Below are 17,768 nucleotides of genomic sequence, written 5' to 3'. Positions count from 1 at the left end.
TTTAGCGAGACAAGGTTCTTCAATGAATTTTATTGGTCCCGAGCCATTTTGTGGAGTTTCAGAGTGCGCTCTGAGAGCAAAACTTAAATCTTGGGAAATGTCTATGGTAGAATCCAACTGGAATACCACGGATACATCAAGACAAGCAAAAAGGTTTATAAAGCCCAGTGGTTCAAAAGCCCAGGCTATGCTAAATTTAAATAAAAGGGATCTGCGGGTAATAACCGGTCTGTTGACTGGTCTGTTGGAGTATGCAATGATTGTGCCTCGTATGCAAAGCGGCAACACTGAATGTGTAGAATTTGGAGAATGAGGCTGCGACGCATGCGCCAGTAGGGCAGGCGGCGAGCGCGCCAAATAGCAAGGAAGAAAGGGAGAATGGAAAGTTTGCCATTCATCCGTAAAGTGATGTTCAATCCGTTCAGACGTGTTTATTAAAGCTTTCTCGTTGCGTACAGTAGTCAAGTTGTAGTTGTGTTCTTTCCTACCGAAATCCTGATTCCGCGTTCCGCTTCGGTGACCCTGTTCTGCGTTGTGGTTTGTCCACCTCTGCCCAACAGGTTATTGGCCCAGCAGTGCCGAAGGGAAGGTTCCGGTTTGCGTAGGAAAAAGGTTGCGCGAGAGTGAAAGTGATCACGCCGTGTGTGAGTGTGAGTTGTTTCTCCGCAGTGGTGATTTTACGTGGACAAAATGGCGGATGTGAACAAGTTTGCGTTTGCTAGACTGAACAATCAGAACTGGCAAATATGGAAGTTCCGGATGGAGATGCTCCTGACCAGGGAGGAGCTGTGGTATGTGGTCGGTGATGCAAGGCCGGCTGTGGTGACCGATAAGTGGACGAAGGACGATCGGAAAGCTCGTGCCACTATCGGATTGTGTATCGAAGACAATCAGTTCGGTTTGGTGAAAAATGCGAACAGTGCGAAAGCTTTCTGGGATGGATTGAAAGCTTATCACGAGAAAAACACGGTCACGTCGCGTGTGTCTTTGTTAAAGAAACTGTGCTCGTTGAATCTCGCGGAGGGACGTGACCTTGAGAGCCATCTGGTTGTGCTTGACGATTTGTTCGACCGTTTGACGAATGCAGGCCAACAGCTGGAGGAATCGCTGCGGATTGCGATGATCTTGCGTAGCTTGCCTGATTCGTATGGTGGTTTGGTCACGGCGTTGGAGAGTCGTGCCGATGCCGATATCACGATGCAGCTAGTGAAGTCGAAGCTGATCGAAGAGTTTGAACGTCGGAAGGAGCGTTCCGGCGAAACGTGTGAGACGAAGGCGATGAAAAGTGTTGTAGTGCGAAACGAAGTGCAAAGCGTGGGTGGACTCGGCAATAGAGCACCAGTGAGAAGATGCTACTTTTGCGACAAGCCCGGTCATTTGCGTCGCAACTGTCGTTCGTTTATGCTAGCAAAGCAGGAGCTAGAAAGAGAGAGTGAAGAGAAGAAAAAGAAGCTGGACGACAGAGTGCGCGTGAGGCAAAACGCAGGACAAGCGAAGGACGAAAGTTGTGGTGCCAGAAGTGTGTGTTTTATGGCTGGAATGGATCAGCAAAAGTGCTGGTACATTGACAGTGGAGCGAGTCGGCACATGACGAGCGACAGAAACTTTTTCAAAGTGTTCAAGTCGCTGGAAGAAAGAAAAGGCCCGAGTGTAGTGTTAGCGAACGGAAAACTGGTTACCGCCGCTGGTTGTGGCGAAGGTGTAGTGCACGGTGAGGACGGAAACGGAAGCAGAGTTGAGGTGAAGCTTACCAACGTCTTGTATGTTCCGTCGTTAGCGAGTGGACTTGTGTCAGTGGACAGATTGACGGCGAAAGAGTTCTCAGTGAAATTTAAGAAAGATGGTTGCGACATTTGCGATATATTCGGGAAGAAAGTGGTTATTGGAGAAAAGTCAGGGTCGTTGTATCGGCTGAAGCTAGCGAAAGTTGAGAAGAAAGTGGAGGGCCAGCGGCCGATAATAGGCGAGAAGAAGACAACGAAGGGAAGAAGTTCACCAGTCAGTGTGGTGAGCTGGTATTCGGAGAAGAAGCCGAATAGAGCCGAAGAACGTGAAGAAGAAGAATACTTCGATGCGAACACTTCAAGCGAGGAAGTGGAGCCGCTGCATGTGGCGGAGTCCAACAGTGGAAGCCCAGATTCGGATGCTGATAACTGGAGGGAAGTTCGGCGATCCAGGAGGAGCAATCGAGGAGTACGACCCAGCCGGTTGGTAGATTACGTTTTCGATGCTTGAAGCAGGAGGAGATCAACTCGGCATGGAAGGCAGAGATGAGAAGGACGAGTACGAGGACAACATTGAGGAGGAGTGTTGGAGTATGCAATGATTGTGCCTCGTATGCAAAGCGGCAACACTGAATGTGTAGAATTTGGAGAATGAGGCTGCGACGCATGCGCCAGTAGGGCAGGCGGCGAGCGCGCCAAATAGCAAGGAAGAAAGGGAGAATGGAAAGTTTGCCATTCATCCGTAAAGTGATGTTCAATCCGTTCAGACGTGTTTATTAAAGCTTTCTCGTTGCGTACAGTAGTCAAGTTGTAGTTGTTTCTTTCCTACCGAAATCCTGGTTCCGCGTTCCGCTTCGGTGACCCTGTTCTGCGTTGTGGTGTGTCCACCTCTGCCCAACATGGTCACTGCCCTAGTAGGTATCATCTGTATAAAATTGGGAAAATCCAATCTTCTGAATGTCGTTTTTGTCAAATCGAAAACGAAACTGCTGAACATATACTCTGCAGCTGTGGAGTTTTGTTCAATCAAAGAAGGTCAATCTTTGGAAAAGGGTTATTAGAGCCCCTAGAAATCTGGCAATGTAATCCCAACAGGGTTATAGACTTTATAAAACAAGTCCAGCCTAACTGGGATCGTGTGCTATATCAACCAATGTCTATCACATCTCAGTTGTGACAGGATATTTGATAAGCACCAAATCAATTATGGGTCATACCACAATATTCCTAAATAATGGACGCAGTGGTTAAATAGGCTCTACAGTAAAGGGAAAAAAAAGCGAATTTCGTTCACTTGGAAATCCTTAGATTTTGCAAGAATTTTGTTCAACCGACTGACTTCACTCAAACTGGAAACATTTGTACAAAGGTTTTTCCAGCCGGATCGTTCAGCAGAACGAAGAGCCTTCTTGTAAGCCTTGCGAGCTGACTTGAACGACTCTGATCCAGCTGAACGGCGTCTGTTCCAACTCCTTCTACATTGTTTCCTGAGTCTAGTCAGATCGGAATTCCACCATGGGGTCCCTCTTGTAGTCTTTACAGACCGCAGAGGACATGCTTCTTCAAAAGCTTCCATAATGTAGGATGTTGTAGTATCAACGGCATCATCCAGATCACTTGGATTTTCAATGGACGGAGAATATCCATGAAATTTGGTCGCAACCAATTCAATGTAGAGTTCCCAGTTTGTTGACCGGGGATTCCTAAAACGCAAAGTCTGCGCAGTTACATTTGAATGTTCAAAGAAGATGTAGCGATGATCAGATAATGATTCCTCATCTGATACATGCCAATTCGTCAACTCGTGACTGATTCTATTCGAGCAGAGCGTTATGTCTAACACTTCTTCTCTATTAGAAACCATGAAGGTTGGGCGATTGCCTATGTTAAGTAATCCAAGGTCTGTACTACTTAAGTAGTCCATCAGACTGGAGCCTCTTAAATTGATATCCGAGCTGCCCCAGATGATGTGATGAGCATTGGCATCACTGCCCACAATCAGCGGAAGGCCTTTTGTTACGCAGTGTACGACAACTCGTTTGAAGTCATCCGTTGGGGATGGTTCATCATGTGGTAAATATACAGAACAATAGATGTATTTCCTGTTGAGGTCACCAACAGAAACATCGATTGTGACAGCACATACATCTCTGGTAGTTAACTCAGAAATGAGTGTAGCAACGATTGCTTTATTAACGAGCACGCATGCGCGGGGCATGGAGCGCGAGTTTGCCATTTCAAGCTTGCTAAAAGTAGCAAAAACTGGGTCCACAAGGTTACCTAGATAGAAGTTCCCACTACGAAAGTAGGGTTCTTGAACTAGCGCCACTTGGGCTGCACCATTTTGCATGAGTCTGCAAAGATTGATCGTTGCTGTTCTTTTATGCTGAAGATTGATCTGAGCTAACCTAACCGTAGCCACTACCCAAACTAGGCAGGATTAAGCTTTTTGCAATCTCAGCACGAAAAAGACCAGCAACGAAAAAACCAGATCGGTATCTATTTAAAGTCGCCAAAGGCGAAAGAGCACAGAATACACTGTGTAAAACGCATAATGCGAATCCATATAGGTGATAATTTAAATTAAATGTCAACATATTCATAATCCCACCCTTATTAAGCCTCAAAATAGAGACTGAAGAAGGGCAGCCGATTATCTCGGAGAAACACAAGGTCACCTGCACCATTGCTCCGGGTAGCACAGGAAGGACTCAATACTGTGGAGGGCGCCCTGGTACCCCACAGGCTCCGTTTGCGGTTAGGTTTTATTTAGACCCCCCTAACCATTCATTCTTAGGCACGGTACGCATCACACCATAAATTAGGGGTCACCTGTGAGGTGGACTTTTACCACCGGAACAGGCAGTCCGTAGTGTTAATTCTTAGCCAGTTGAAACAACCGCTACCGACACTACGCGGCTATCTAGGCTGCTCGGGAAAAGGAGGTTAATATTGATGATTAACTCCTGACGTGCCCAAGCAGCCATCAATCTGTTACGTCTGTTTGTCTGTGCCACGACCTTCTGCTTCTGGAGCAGAAGCGGTAGCCATTAGACTACCAACCCCGTCTCTGTTCGTTAATTTAGTAAAACGAATATAAAATTCTAATTTAAATTTTCGATAGCAAGCGCATTCGAACGTAAATAAGTATAGGGATAAATGTCTCATAACTTACATGGCTTTCACATCGAATGTATGTATTTCATCAGACAAATTGAATCAAAATTACCTCGCAAAAGTTTATGCGATGTATTGATGAACGTTATGGAAAAAAAAACTATGTATGTTTTCAGACAAATCTTACATAATTCTTTGCTTCAGTGAAAGGAGACTTAACTCAAGTTCCATGCTGTCACATATAAAATCACATTTATTCGACAAAAGATTCTCATCGGAAGCAAGCATGGTCGTTTTTAATACAGGTGACTATTTTCGGTCCATTTTTAGAACCCCGTTTTTTGAAATCCAGAGATTATGACAATCTTAAGGGGATCCTTGTTCCAGGGAAAATTCTGATGAGAACCCACCTCCTCATCTTGAGAATTTTGCGAGGTTGCTGATGAAAAACCTGAGAGAATAATAAGTAATGAGAATCTTGAGTGGAGTCTTATAAGAATCCTAAGGAGATCCTTGTTCCAGCGAAAATTCTGATGAGAACCTATCTCCACATCATGTGAATCCTGCGAGGATGCTGATGAAAAAACTGGGAGATTAGTAATAAGAAATCTGAGAGGGTTCTTATGAGAATTCTGACATGATTCTTATGAGAATCATAAGATGATTCTTTCGAGAATCCTGAGAAGAATTTCATAAGAGAACGCGTGTGGATTGATTTCTTGACTGTTTTTTTGCTCTTTCCTAAGATTCTTAGGAAACACAAAACGTCCGATATTCACAAGAAATTCTTGTCGTTTCACTTTGTGTTTATATCAACCATTCACAAGAGGTTCAAACCCTCACATGAACACATCAGCTAATAAATATTGCGTTTGCATCACAGCGAAGCATAAACAGCCTTTTGAGTGGAATTTCATGCCAGCAAATGTAGCAGACATTAGAAATAACTACCTAGTCTTGTGTTTAGATTTATCAGCATCTTTAGGAAAACTGCTCCGTTGACTGAGGTTTCTAATAACAGTTTACTTTAAAAACAATATACTTTTCATTTTTTCAGCCATGAAAACGACGGGCTGCATTTGACGTTTCGTGACAGCGTAATCTGGGCTGCATATGACGTTGATATGTTTCCTCTTCGCGACTCTCTCTCTCTCAGGGTTATACGCGCGCTTATGAATCTCAATCGTGAATATTATGTTATTAGCATCGCTTCACGTAATTCATAAGATTTTCGTATGAAATTGTTAAGAAAGTCGTACTCCAGATTGTCTTATGAAAGTCAATGATCAATGCGTTTGATAACCAAAAAGCGTTTCTTATGAAATTATATCTGTCTATGTAATGAGTTCATAAGTCTGTTGTGGAATGTTATAAGATTCTCGAATGAAAAACAAAATACTTCTTATGTCGTTATTCCATAAGAAAATCTTGTGTGCCTCATACGTTCCGTTTCCTCAGTGTAGATCTTTCATCAGCATCCTCCCAGGATTCTTATCAGACTAATCGCAAAATTCTCGGGATGAGGAGGTGGTTTCTCATCAACATTTTCGCAGGAACAAGGATGATGAGAATCCAATAAAGATTTTGATGAGAATCATAAGACTGTGCTTATTCTGCGCGGCTTGTGAGGTGAGACGAGTCGAATGAGGTGATAATTATCGATTCGCTCCCATTTGATTAACATTAGTCGTCTCACGTTATTCGAAGTGAGAGCGACTCGTCTCGACTCACACGCCGCGCGGAGTAAGCACGCACGATTCTGATAAGAGTCTTGAGAGAATTCTGATGAGAACTGATCAGAAACTTGATAGGATTTTCAAGGATTCTAAATAAAATCAAAATTTTCGAAATAAAACATGAAACTCCCGACGTCAAAAAGTGGCACGCTATTACTTTTTGATACCGTTTAAAGATAGGGAGAAAAAAAACTTCAAAATTTGCATCTGTGTTTCATTATGAGGCTAGTTTTCACAGACTGTATCGCTTCATCATTTTCTTTCTAGAGTAAACCCACACTTTCGATAAGAGTGGTATTTACTGGTAAAATAGTCGATCGCGGTTATAAAAAATGATAGACGGCGGAACAAGGGGGGTGTTAGGTATTTCTTTCCCAATTCTAACGTATCTAAATGATCTTGAGCGTGTTTATCTTTAATTATCTGGAATAATTAAATTTGATATATTTCTCGTCTCTGGTTTCTAATATTTTCATATTGTAATGAAATTCATGTTTTTTTTGGGTTTTAATATATTTTTATGTTTCTATTTTTGCATATTTGTTTCATTAGTATATTATTGATTTTATTATCAGTTGACTTCTCTGTAAGCGAGAGATTTTCATCTGTTTATGTCTTCAGTTTTCATATTCTTCACCAACCACTTAAAAGACTCTATAATTGAAATGTCTATAGGATTCTCTGTTTGTTTTATTTTGATAGTTTTCCTTTTCTGTTCTCTGTTTTTTTCTCTAGATTTCATACACAATAGATAAACGTAGAGTGATTACCGATAAGAGATAGTACATATAAGTAATAATATGGTATCCTTGCTCTAGTTCACCTACTAACACTTGCAGCATGTTATTTATTCTTTTGCATGTAACTGTCTTTATAAGTGTGTGTGTTTGTGTTCTTGTGTATGACATCTGACTTTATTCTTTTTTTTTTGTTATTTTTCCTTTTCATTTTTGTGTTTTGATATATAAATTTAATACCTAGTTAAGAACTCCAATTTATTTCTTGTTTTGAAAGGTTTGACCCTCACTTTTTTAATTTATTTCTGTTGCTAAATACTCTGTTAAAACTTTGTCACCATCTTCTGCTCACAAGTTATTACTTTTATCTCACGTCTCATCTATCACGTACATTTTGGTGAAAATAAGGATTTCAGATTAAGGTTAAGGAAACGTAGAAAATTTGTATTTTCATTTGCAGCGATTCAACAAAGGGAGGATAAACATGATTTACGACTATCGCATCACTCTCAGAAAACATTTTACAATAAATAAGAAGAAGGTTGATTCAAACTATCTCCTGGTAAGACTGTTTCACGCGGTTTTGAAGTGGATTTATATCGAATTAAACTCGGACGTAGTCTTTGAAGGCGGATATATCTATTGAAATAAATGTTGGATTTTGCTCAAAGAAATATCGGAGAAATCGTTCTTTGATTGAGTCTTATCTTATTGATGTGTCACAAATAATTAAATGTTAGATTAAGAGCAAAATTTCCAAATTGACTCATGATATCTCGAAAAATACATTTTCTTTTGTTCATGACTCTCTATCTCCATATGACTATCAGCCTACATCCGTACACTTCAAAGTAGCTAGTTTGCTACTTCGTAATTGAACTGAACCACCCTTGGTGTGCACAGAGCGAAAAAAACGGTCACGTACTTCAACTTGAACTTGAACTTGAACAGGGATAAAGAAGATATCAATTTCTGATAAGAACCATGTAGGAATTCTTGAAACAATCCCTATGAAACAGGCAAAGAATAACTGAATAATCGGTGCATAACTCCTGGAGGAATTCCTAAAAAAAAAAAAACATTTTTTCCATGAGTTTCTGTAGGAATTTCAAAAAATACCCCAGATTGTACAAAGTCCGAAGTTTTCTACTCCGAAATTATTATAACATGTTCAATGAACATTGTTCATATAACGATTTTTTTACGCACTTCTTAAGAAATTCCTCCAAGAATTTTGTTTACATACCTTCAAAAATTAAACTCGAAATTTTTCTGAGGACTCTAAAAAATACTCCAGAGAGTTCAGGGATTACCTTAGGATTACCCAAAAAATTATCGTTCTGGATTTCTTGAGGATTTCCACATGGTATTTCTGTGATGATATTTTCAGGAATTACTTTGAGTGGTTTCCAATTAATTTACCCAGCAATAACTCCAAGACATTCAAACATTTTTTCAGGAATTATAAGAAAAATTGCATGAAAAAATAGGTGGTGTTCAAAATTGAAATCATAAATTAATCTCGGTTGAAAACTTACCAATAAACTCCTGCTCGGATCTCTGAAAGAACTCCTAGACGCTTAAGGAAATCTCTGAGCATTTTCTAGCAAAGATAATTATTGAAAAAAAAAAGTTAGAAGAATTTACTTGAAAAATTACTCAGAAGATAACTGCAAATGTAGAAGTACTCCCTGGATGAAATGATGAGGGAATTTTTTGGAGGAGCTTCATAGGAAACCGTGGTCGAATTTATTGAGAATTGAGCTTAAATTTGATTGACCGCCCGTGGTTGCTACTCCAGTATTGGGCGAATTTATTGAGAAATTCGTGTAAGAATTCCCAATAGATTTTCAAGAATGATCCCTGGAGGAATTCCTGAGTGAAACCGCGGAGGAATGCTTGAAGGAATCAACAAGAAAATTTCTGGAAGACTATCCGGAACCAGGACCTCCTGGAGGAATCATTTAGGGTTTCCTGGAAATAAAAGTTTTATTATAAAACTCGTATAAAACGAGTATTGTCGAAGGCTGTGGATTGTTTAGAAAATATCTTAGAGCATCAAAGAGAGAAATCGGTGGAAGGATTACTGGAAAATTATCAAAGCAAACCCTGAGGAAATAACTGAAGGTAGTAAAGTTGGAGTGCTATAAGAGTTCCTGGAATAAATTCTGGAAAAAAATCCTTTAAGTATCGCTGGAACTTCTGGGAGATTCGGTGGAGGAGTTTTAGGATGGATCTTTGGAGGATTCCCTGAAAGTATTATCTGAATTCTGAACACTACTAGAAATTTTTTTAAAGTTTATTCTCGAAGAATTTAAGGAAAAATTGGTTTTCAGGAATTCTAAATTCTTCAATTTAGATTTTTTTCTAAAAGGATTTCTTATAAAATATTTTCAAGTAATCCTCTAGGGATCCGATAAGCCTGACGATTTCGAAGAAATAATTCAAAAGGAGAGAATGTTTCAAAAATATCAAGAAATAGAAAAATAAAATATCGCGATTTGAATATTTTTTTATGGTAAAAAATGAAGCTGCTGGTAGAGGGGTTAAGGGATATTCAGTTGAGACCATAAAGAGTCCTACTCGTTTGCCCCTGCTAATCAATCAATCATACTCACAAATTCAACCATGACGGTACCAAAGGGTGTTTATAAGGTATAGTTGTTACAATCATAAAGTTATATTTACAATCGAAAACCTACTGATTAGAAAGAGAGAGAAGCATACTGCGCTAGGGGTTTAGCTAATGGCTCATAAAATTAGATAACTGTAGGGCGTATCTCATGATATCGGTAATGGTTATACGGAAATATGTAAGTAAAAAAAATCTTCGATGATATCCATCAATCAACTATCGGAAATTGGAGTGTTGGATAGTTTGCTATGTGTTAAATTCAATTGCTGCAGTTATATCTATGTGTTTATGCTGCTGCTGTCGATCTAGATGGAGCTCTACCGCTCTCTAGGTAATTCATAATCTGTTAATTTTGCGTGTTGACAAAAGTGTTACTGTAACTTGACGTTCAATCATATATCAAATTTCAACGACAACGTGGCGCTCTGTGGCGAATCACATGATGGGTTTTTTTTACTTGCTGGTGGAATGAGACCCACTGCAGTCAAGTTTGGGCGATGATGGCTCAGATGAGTCGCTAGTTTCGATGCTGCGGCCGCCGTTATTTTCCACCGCTAAGATCACATGTTTTCCGTGCACTTTTGGCTGATGGTAGGAATTGGGGGGTAGGGGAGACGGTGGATGAGCCACATTGGAACCGGTTGAGGAAGCTGACGAAAGGGTTTGTTGCTGCGCAATCGACTGGTTGGAGGATTTGTTGGAGGCTGTGGTAAGCGCATTCGACGGCTGTCCGCTACCGGTTACGGCGGAGTTGTGATGCATCAGCGTCGAACTGGAACTAGACGGTGAACAACCGTAGTATATCTCCGGCAAACTAGTGCTCTGCTGGATGCGGTTTGTACTGGAATTGAAGTGAAGCTTATGTATCTTCTTCAAAGGCTGATGGTAGTTGAGGTTCTGCGCAGTCGAAGGCGAATCTCGACTATCGCTGCCACTATTGATTTGGCTGTTGTTATTACTACTGCTATTGCTATTGCTCCTAGCGACATTCGCTGTAGATACTGCTGCCGTAGGGACATTCTGATGAATCATCGTACCAATCCCAGAGGATCTTTTCAGTCGCTCTGTTTCCCTGTTTTCCAAGTTCACTATATTACCTCTACTACTAACGCTAACCCTATCCCTACTATTACTCCCTGTTATCACCTCGTTCATAATGTCAATTTTAGAATCGTATATCAACTTGCGAATTTTCTCATTACTATCCTGAATCATATCCTCCAGCGAGTTGTAGTACTCGGTATTGTTCGGAAGCTTCTTCCTGAAGGTTGCTCGACCAGCCGTCCAACCACTTCCCACTGGGTCAATTCCAACTCCTCCACCCAGTTTATTGACGTGAATAATCTTGTAATGAGCCTCCTTAGAATCACTACCCAAATTCTTCATCAGTAGAGTTTCATACTCGCACAGCTGCTTCCCTCCCGCCGGTTTCCCAACGGCTTTTCTCCTTCGCTTATGCTTCCTTGTATGCTTCAGACTATAGTTGTGTTCATCCTCACACGAGTCGCCACCTTCTATCGCATCATTGTAACACTCATACCTCATGCTCTCATCCATCTCGTCCCCTCCATATCCCCCACTAAGCCTATTCGGTTGATAACACATTCGATACTTTTGAAGATTCCTATCATACATAAACTTGCCCGGAGGCTTCAATATAGACCTTACAACTACCCCAGCGCCCTCGCCGCTAACACCTGCCACATTTGGCAGCATTCCCAGTCCCCCGACAGCCCCTCCCAGAACCGATTTGAACGACTTGGGTGTATCCCCGCCCAGTGGCCCCGGCGGAACCGAGGTGCCCTCGCCCATCGTAACGTCGTTGATGTAGTTGATATGGATTGGCGACAGCTGCAGCTGCAGTGGCGGCTCCGGACTGAGGTGGCCATCGTTCGGCGTGAAATATACCGATGCTTTGCTCTCGTCGACGCTTTTGGCCGACATATTTTCCAGGTTGAACTTGCTGGATGGCGCCTTGCCAACTACCACTCCGCCATTGGCAGCCGAAACGGCGGCAGCAACGACAGCCGATGCTGCCACCGGGTCCAGTTGCGACAGTTTTTCGATTTTGGCCTTCAGGTAAACTTCGAAGCCTAAAAAAGGGGAAAAGAGAAGAACTTGGTCAATTACCTATATGCGTAGGGATGAGTGCTGAGTGATGTGAAATGCAGAGTTTGATGTTGAAGCTATGGCACATGCAATGTTGAAGTAAATTTATACAGTTGCGGTTAGTAATTGAGTGGGGATGAAGCGTTCTGATCGTTATGGTTATAAAATAGCATCGGATTCATAAAAGTTTTCTTTAGGCGATTGTATTTTCACTCGATTACACTGCGGAACACGTTTTTGTCTCAAACACCAAAATACCGTTATTCACTCAACTAAGAGTTGCTGAATCCATTGCTGCTTTCAAAAATATCATAGCACGTCCAGTTTTTGAGATATTGGCTGTTGAAAATGCAAAAATTGACTATTTCAGATAACTTACAAATTTGCCAGCATGTAAGGCAATTTATTCACCTAATTTGCCACAGAATTCAAACTTCATGTGTATAACAAGGGGTCCAGATAGCCGTAGCGGTAAACGCGCAGCTATTCAGCAAGACCAAGCTGAGGGTCGTGGGTTCGAATCCCACCGGTCGAGAATCTTTTCGGGTTGGAAATTTTCTCGACCTCCCAGGGCATATAGAGTATAATCGTACCTGCCACACGATATACACATACAAAAATGGTCATTGGCATAGTAAGCTCTCAGTTAATAACTGTGGAAGTGCTCATAAGAACACTAAGCTGAGAAGCAGGCTCTGTCCCAGTGAGGACGCAACGCCAGAAAGAAGAAGAAGAAGTGTATAACAATACTTATCATCAAAGTTTATAATACTTTCAATGCGAAGAAGTTATTTTTTGATGGTTTAAAAAGTAATGTATTTTGCCATAAAAAAGAAACGAAGAATTTAGAACGGGGACTGCAAGCATGTTGAAAAAAATCGGTTTAATCTTAATTTAATCGTGCAATTTCAACCAAATTATTTCTAAAATGAAAGTTAAAGGTCTATTTTGCACGCTTGGTGGTTTAGATCACAAAATTTTGATAAATTATACCTTAAATGTTCTACTAGAAACATATAATTTGATCCTTGAGACACGCAAACATATTATTTTTGTTACGCTGTTATTTGCGATATTTTTACCCGAAGTTACCTAAATTTTATACCTGCTTATTTTTTTTTTTCAACAAATATTGCAGAATTATTACACAGCAAAAAAAAAAATACTTATATCACCAGCATAAATTCTTGGAGGAATATTTTTATTTTATTTTATTTTATTTTATTGATGTACAAGGAGGTCAGGGGCCAAGTCTCCAGCATAAGTTTGAAAACTCACACCGTCCATAATACACCGAGGGGGTTTTGGAGTTTGGGAAGTAGGCAACGCAACATCTTTGACCAGAAGGTTCTTTAAGTTTTGCTTCTACTCTTGACTTCCAATACACGTATGAATGATGCAAGGCCAAAAGGACATGAATCAGTCATACATATAGCGGTAGTGAAGTGTTTTGCCTAAGGATATGGAAAAGGAGGGATTTTGGGTGTTTTTTTTGTAAATAAATTTATCGGCCAATACGCTGCCATGTCTTTCCTCTCGGATGATTTTTTCCTCGTTGTAATGGCGGGTTAGATATGAAAACAAGGATAAAGTGATTGTTACATGCTTTATTGCTGTATTGACCTACAATGAAATCATACAAAATTCGCTCTTTGGATTCCCATGATAACAATCCATGGCAATGATCACTGTACGCCATGTGCGGCATTCAGGACATCTCAACACTACTGATGACGAACAAGAAAAAATGAATCCAAAAGAGCAAAAACCTTAATGTTTCAATGTAGGACAATCCAACTTTATTGCATGTGAGAAGTTTTTAGTGATATTCTCACAACGGCCATTCAGAATGGTTCGACGGATGTAGATAAAAGATCATTATGATTAAATTAACGTGACGATATGTTAGTAAGCTCAAAACGATTATTGTAGTTGCAACTTTTAATTGAAATAGTTAAGCTAAGGGTCGATTATTGTATATATCTTTATAGATAAGCAGAAGTATAGCACGAACGCGAAGTAATGACCTTCCATCCCATCTTCAAGTGCTCCCCACAAGCACAACACTTCATTCTGGCACTTTAGAACGTCCATGTTGTAACTTGTTCACACAAGAAATCTGCCTCGACCGAGTTGGCAGAACGCGCCCGTACCCCTTTCTGAACCAAAGGACAGGGATAAATTCTTGGAGGAATATTTGAAAAAAAAAAAAAAATCAATTGAAGAAATTCGAGGAGAAACTGGGAAAAATTCTCTCAGGAACGTATGGAGGAATACTTGCAAAACCTTCCGACAAACTCTTGCCATCATTTTTGAAAGTATTCATGGATTCTTATAACGTGGATGGCTACAACACAGAATATTTGCGATCTTCTTCAATATACTTGTGCAGAGGCGCGTCCACATTTAAAACCATGGGTAGGACAAACGTAAGCAAAATAATCATGTCCAAGGAAGTTCAGAAAATTTTCAAATTTATGGAATCCTTGACATAAAATTTGACGTGACTGTTTTCATATCAGTTATTAGCACAAGACTGAGAAAGCTTCAAGATTATTGATATGATCAACTTCAAAAGTGATTTAATATATTATAAAAATTCATATCCTTTTCGAACCAGTTTACTTTTGACGGACTTGACAAAAACTAGAACTAACTGCGAGACTCAACAGCTGATATTGTTCTATAATTTCCCTATGAAAACATAAAAATGCAGTGAATTTGTATTCTTTGCAGAGTTTTGCAATAAGGATTCGAAAGGTTTCTTAACAGAGCTTGCGACTGTTAGCGGATCTCTTGTAAGAGACCTATTAATGCATCTTTGACGGTAGGTCTGTAAAGTCCGTATTTCAATAAAAATGGTAGCTTAAGTCACTTTCTTCCTTATTTTGCTTGCCGTCAATCCTGCTGGTAAATTTAACAGCTCTAGAAAAAAAAAATCAGAGACTATTACGCATCTATTTCACATTTTTTTTTAGAATTTTTTCTTTTCTTCGAGAAAGAACTTCTTTAGAGATCCCTCCATTTTTAAACGGCTTCTTCAGAGATTCCTCCAGAAATCCCTCTTCAGATTCCCTCACTTATTCTACAAGGAAATCATCCATCGGTGTTTCAAGAGATGCTTAGAGGAATTATTTAATAATTTACTACATGGAATCCTCAATCACTTTGATGCTTCAGTAATTTGTGGATTATGGTGAAAGTAATTCTCAGTAATAGCTCCAGATATTTAAGTAGATGAAAAAAAAAAACAAATTTAGTAGGGGAACATGGTCCAATTCGTACCTAGTAACATTTTTTTGGCCATATCTTTTCAGCACGATTAACGGCATGAAAAGTTTTATGTTTTCGTGAAAGTGCAATTCAGCGCGCACATTTTTCTCTCAGAGAGTTTTGTGATAGCTCCTACCAGGACATGGCTAGACATGTTTGAACCAACTTCTCCAAAAGGTCTGAATTGAACCAACCCTGTTCTAATTCGGACCCCTCATGTTCTAATTCGGACCACCCTATATTTCATCGTTATTTGCAATGTTAGTAACAAAATATAATTCAGATTTGTTTGGTATGAAAGCTAATTGAACTTTTTCTGCAAACGCAAGCATAAAAAATAAACTCAATGTGTGAGAAATTTCAAACTAATTCGAGTCAAAACAAGCTCAAGTGAAATATGAATTTAATTGAACAATATATCAGAAACTTGTTCAAAATTGGGTACAGTCAACTCTTCCTGACTCAATTTTGAACAGACTATCGTGTATGGGAGCTATCGAGATAAAGTACACATATTTTCAAATTTTAGAGCTTTTTTTATTTATTTTGAAAAAATACATTCAAAAAAAGTAATTTTCCACACATTAAAACTTTGCTATGAAATATTGGGTTGAAAAGGTGAACTTGTATGGGAAACTGAAACAGACAACAAACAAACTCTAAGTCTCGGAAATTCAAGTTTGAGAAGTACCTACTTATATTTATGGATTAAAGTACACTATATTGAAGGGACTGTGCTTTCCTTCGAGCTTCCCGGGTAGAGGAAAATTGCAAAAGAATAACAAAAATAATAACTAAGTTTATATGGCATAAAATCTAAATACAGTCAAACCTCCATGAGTCGATATCTCAAGGGACCATCGACTCATGGAAATATCGAGTCGTGGAAACAAATGCCTTGGAAAGCCGTTTGAGGGGACCATCATAGTAACCATGAAATTTTGTTTTTAATATGGTTCCATGAGTCGATATCGAGTAATGGAACATCGACTCATGGAGGTATCACTGTAATATCATATTTTGCCATTGTAATAACAAAATAATAGTAAAAATATGGGCAACAGTAAATAACAAAATATGTTATTATTTAGATATTGATAACAAAATAATAACTAAATAAGCTATTCACGAGTAAATCAAAATAATGGTAATTTTAGTTCTTTGACTTTAATATCTAAATTGAGCATGATTGAAAAATAAACTTTTAGCTTTCCTGCAAAAAAACATTTGCTTTTTAAATCTTCAATGAATATCATACGAATTGTAAAATGAGCTATTATGGCAAAATTTGATGTTGGTTTGTTCTCATCAAATATTAAAATAATGACATATTTTACTGTGATGGCGATGTTTGTTATTCTTTAGATATTTAATGTGTTTTTAGTATTTTTGCACAAATAACAAATTTAACCATGATAGTATATTTTGTTATTGATTAGTTATTACATGACTTTCAAGTATAACATACCAATGACAAATTTTGCTATGATTGTATGTTTTGCTAATGATGAGATATTTATGTCATATATTAATAACATAATAATGGTTAAACTAGATATGATTGCAAAATTTGTTGTTATTGTACCATTATTTTGTTATTCACCTCTACCCGGGTTGTGAACAAAAACACAGTAAATCGGACATGGGGTAGTTGATTGCATTGTTCTTATATAGTACTCGTAAACGTTTTTTATAGCGTATTGCCAAACTATTTTGGATAAAGTTTGGCTGTGGTATTGATGGAGATGCTTTTCAAGTAGCTGATTTATTGATTCCTTTAGTCTTTGCTAATCTACCTCATTTCTTAGATTTTTTGCGAAGCCATTTTCTTGACCGCAACAGAAACAAAGGCACTATTAATCAATATTACAACTTCTGTGATTTTCGATCGAGTCAGGAAGATTTTCACGGGGTGGAGCTCTTAGAATAGACAGAGTCACGTTGAAAATCAAGAGGTCCGTATTGAACCATATCAAAAGGTCCGGATTGGACCAACACACATTTTGAGATTGTCAAACTCGTTGAGCACAAACGGTGCATAGACATATCAAAACCATATGGTCAGATGAAAGCTTAGGCTAGGGTGATTTGATTATAAAATAACACAGAGAGATTGGAGAATTATTGTCGCTTATAGAAGCTTGGAAATAACGAAAACCGACAGTACACCTGAGCACTTCAAAACAATAAACTAATATAAAAAGCAAACGTAATAACTGAAAGGCGTCAAATTTATTGTGTTAGATCTAAGCCAAACGGTGAGCAGAAAAACGGTACCCACGATCTTTACAGTAGCGCCAGTATTGAGAAATGCTTGATGGTCCGAATTAGAACAGGGTCCGAATTGGACCAGGTTCCCCTACTATACCATTTAATTCCACTAGAGTTTGTATCCTTTGACAGATACGCGTATTTCGACCTCAACTGTAAGGCCGTC

The 17,768-nt window shown here is 39.2% G+C and overlaps 1 protein-coding gene across 1 annotated transcript in view; it reads right to left on the bottom strand.

Moving 5' to 3' along the window:
• Positions 1-9,683: 9,683 nt before the first annotated feature.
• Positions 9,684-17,768, bottom strand: part of LOC5566986 — a 131,315-nt gene continuing 123,230 nt past the window's right edge. The window contains exon 6 of the mRNA XM_001651341.2: positions 9,684-12,042. Within this exon, the coding sequence (XP_001651391.2) occupies positions 10,403-12,042 (1,640 nt within the window). The 3' untranslated portion in view covers positions 9,684-10,402. The remainder of the gene's footprint in view (positions 12,043-17,768) is intronic.

Source organism: Aedes aegypti, chromosome 2 (genome assembly GCF_002204515.2).
Source record: "Aedes aegypti strain LVP_AGWG chromosome 2, AaegL5.0 Primary Assembly, whole genome shotgun sequence".
Lineage (NCBI taxonomy): Eukaryota > Metazoa > Arthropoda > Insecta > Diptera > Culicidae > Aedes > Aedes aegypti.
Note: the sequence above shows the minus strand (reverse complement) of the source record. Positions and strands in the feature narration are given on the sequence as shown.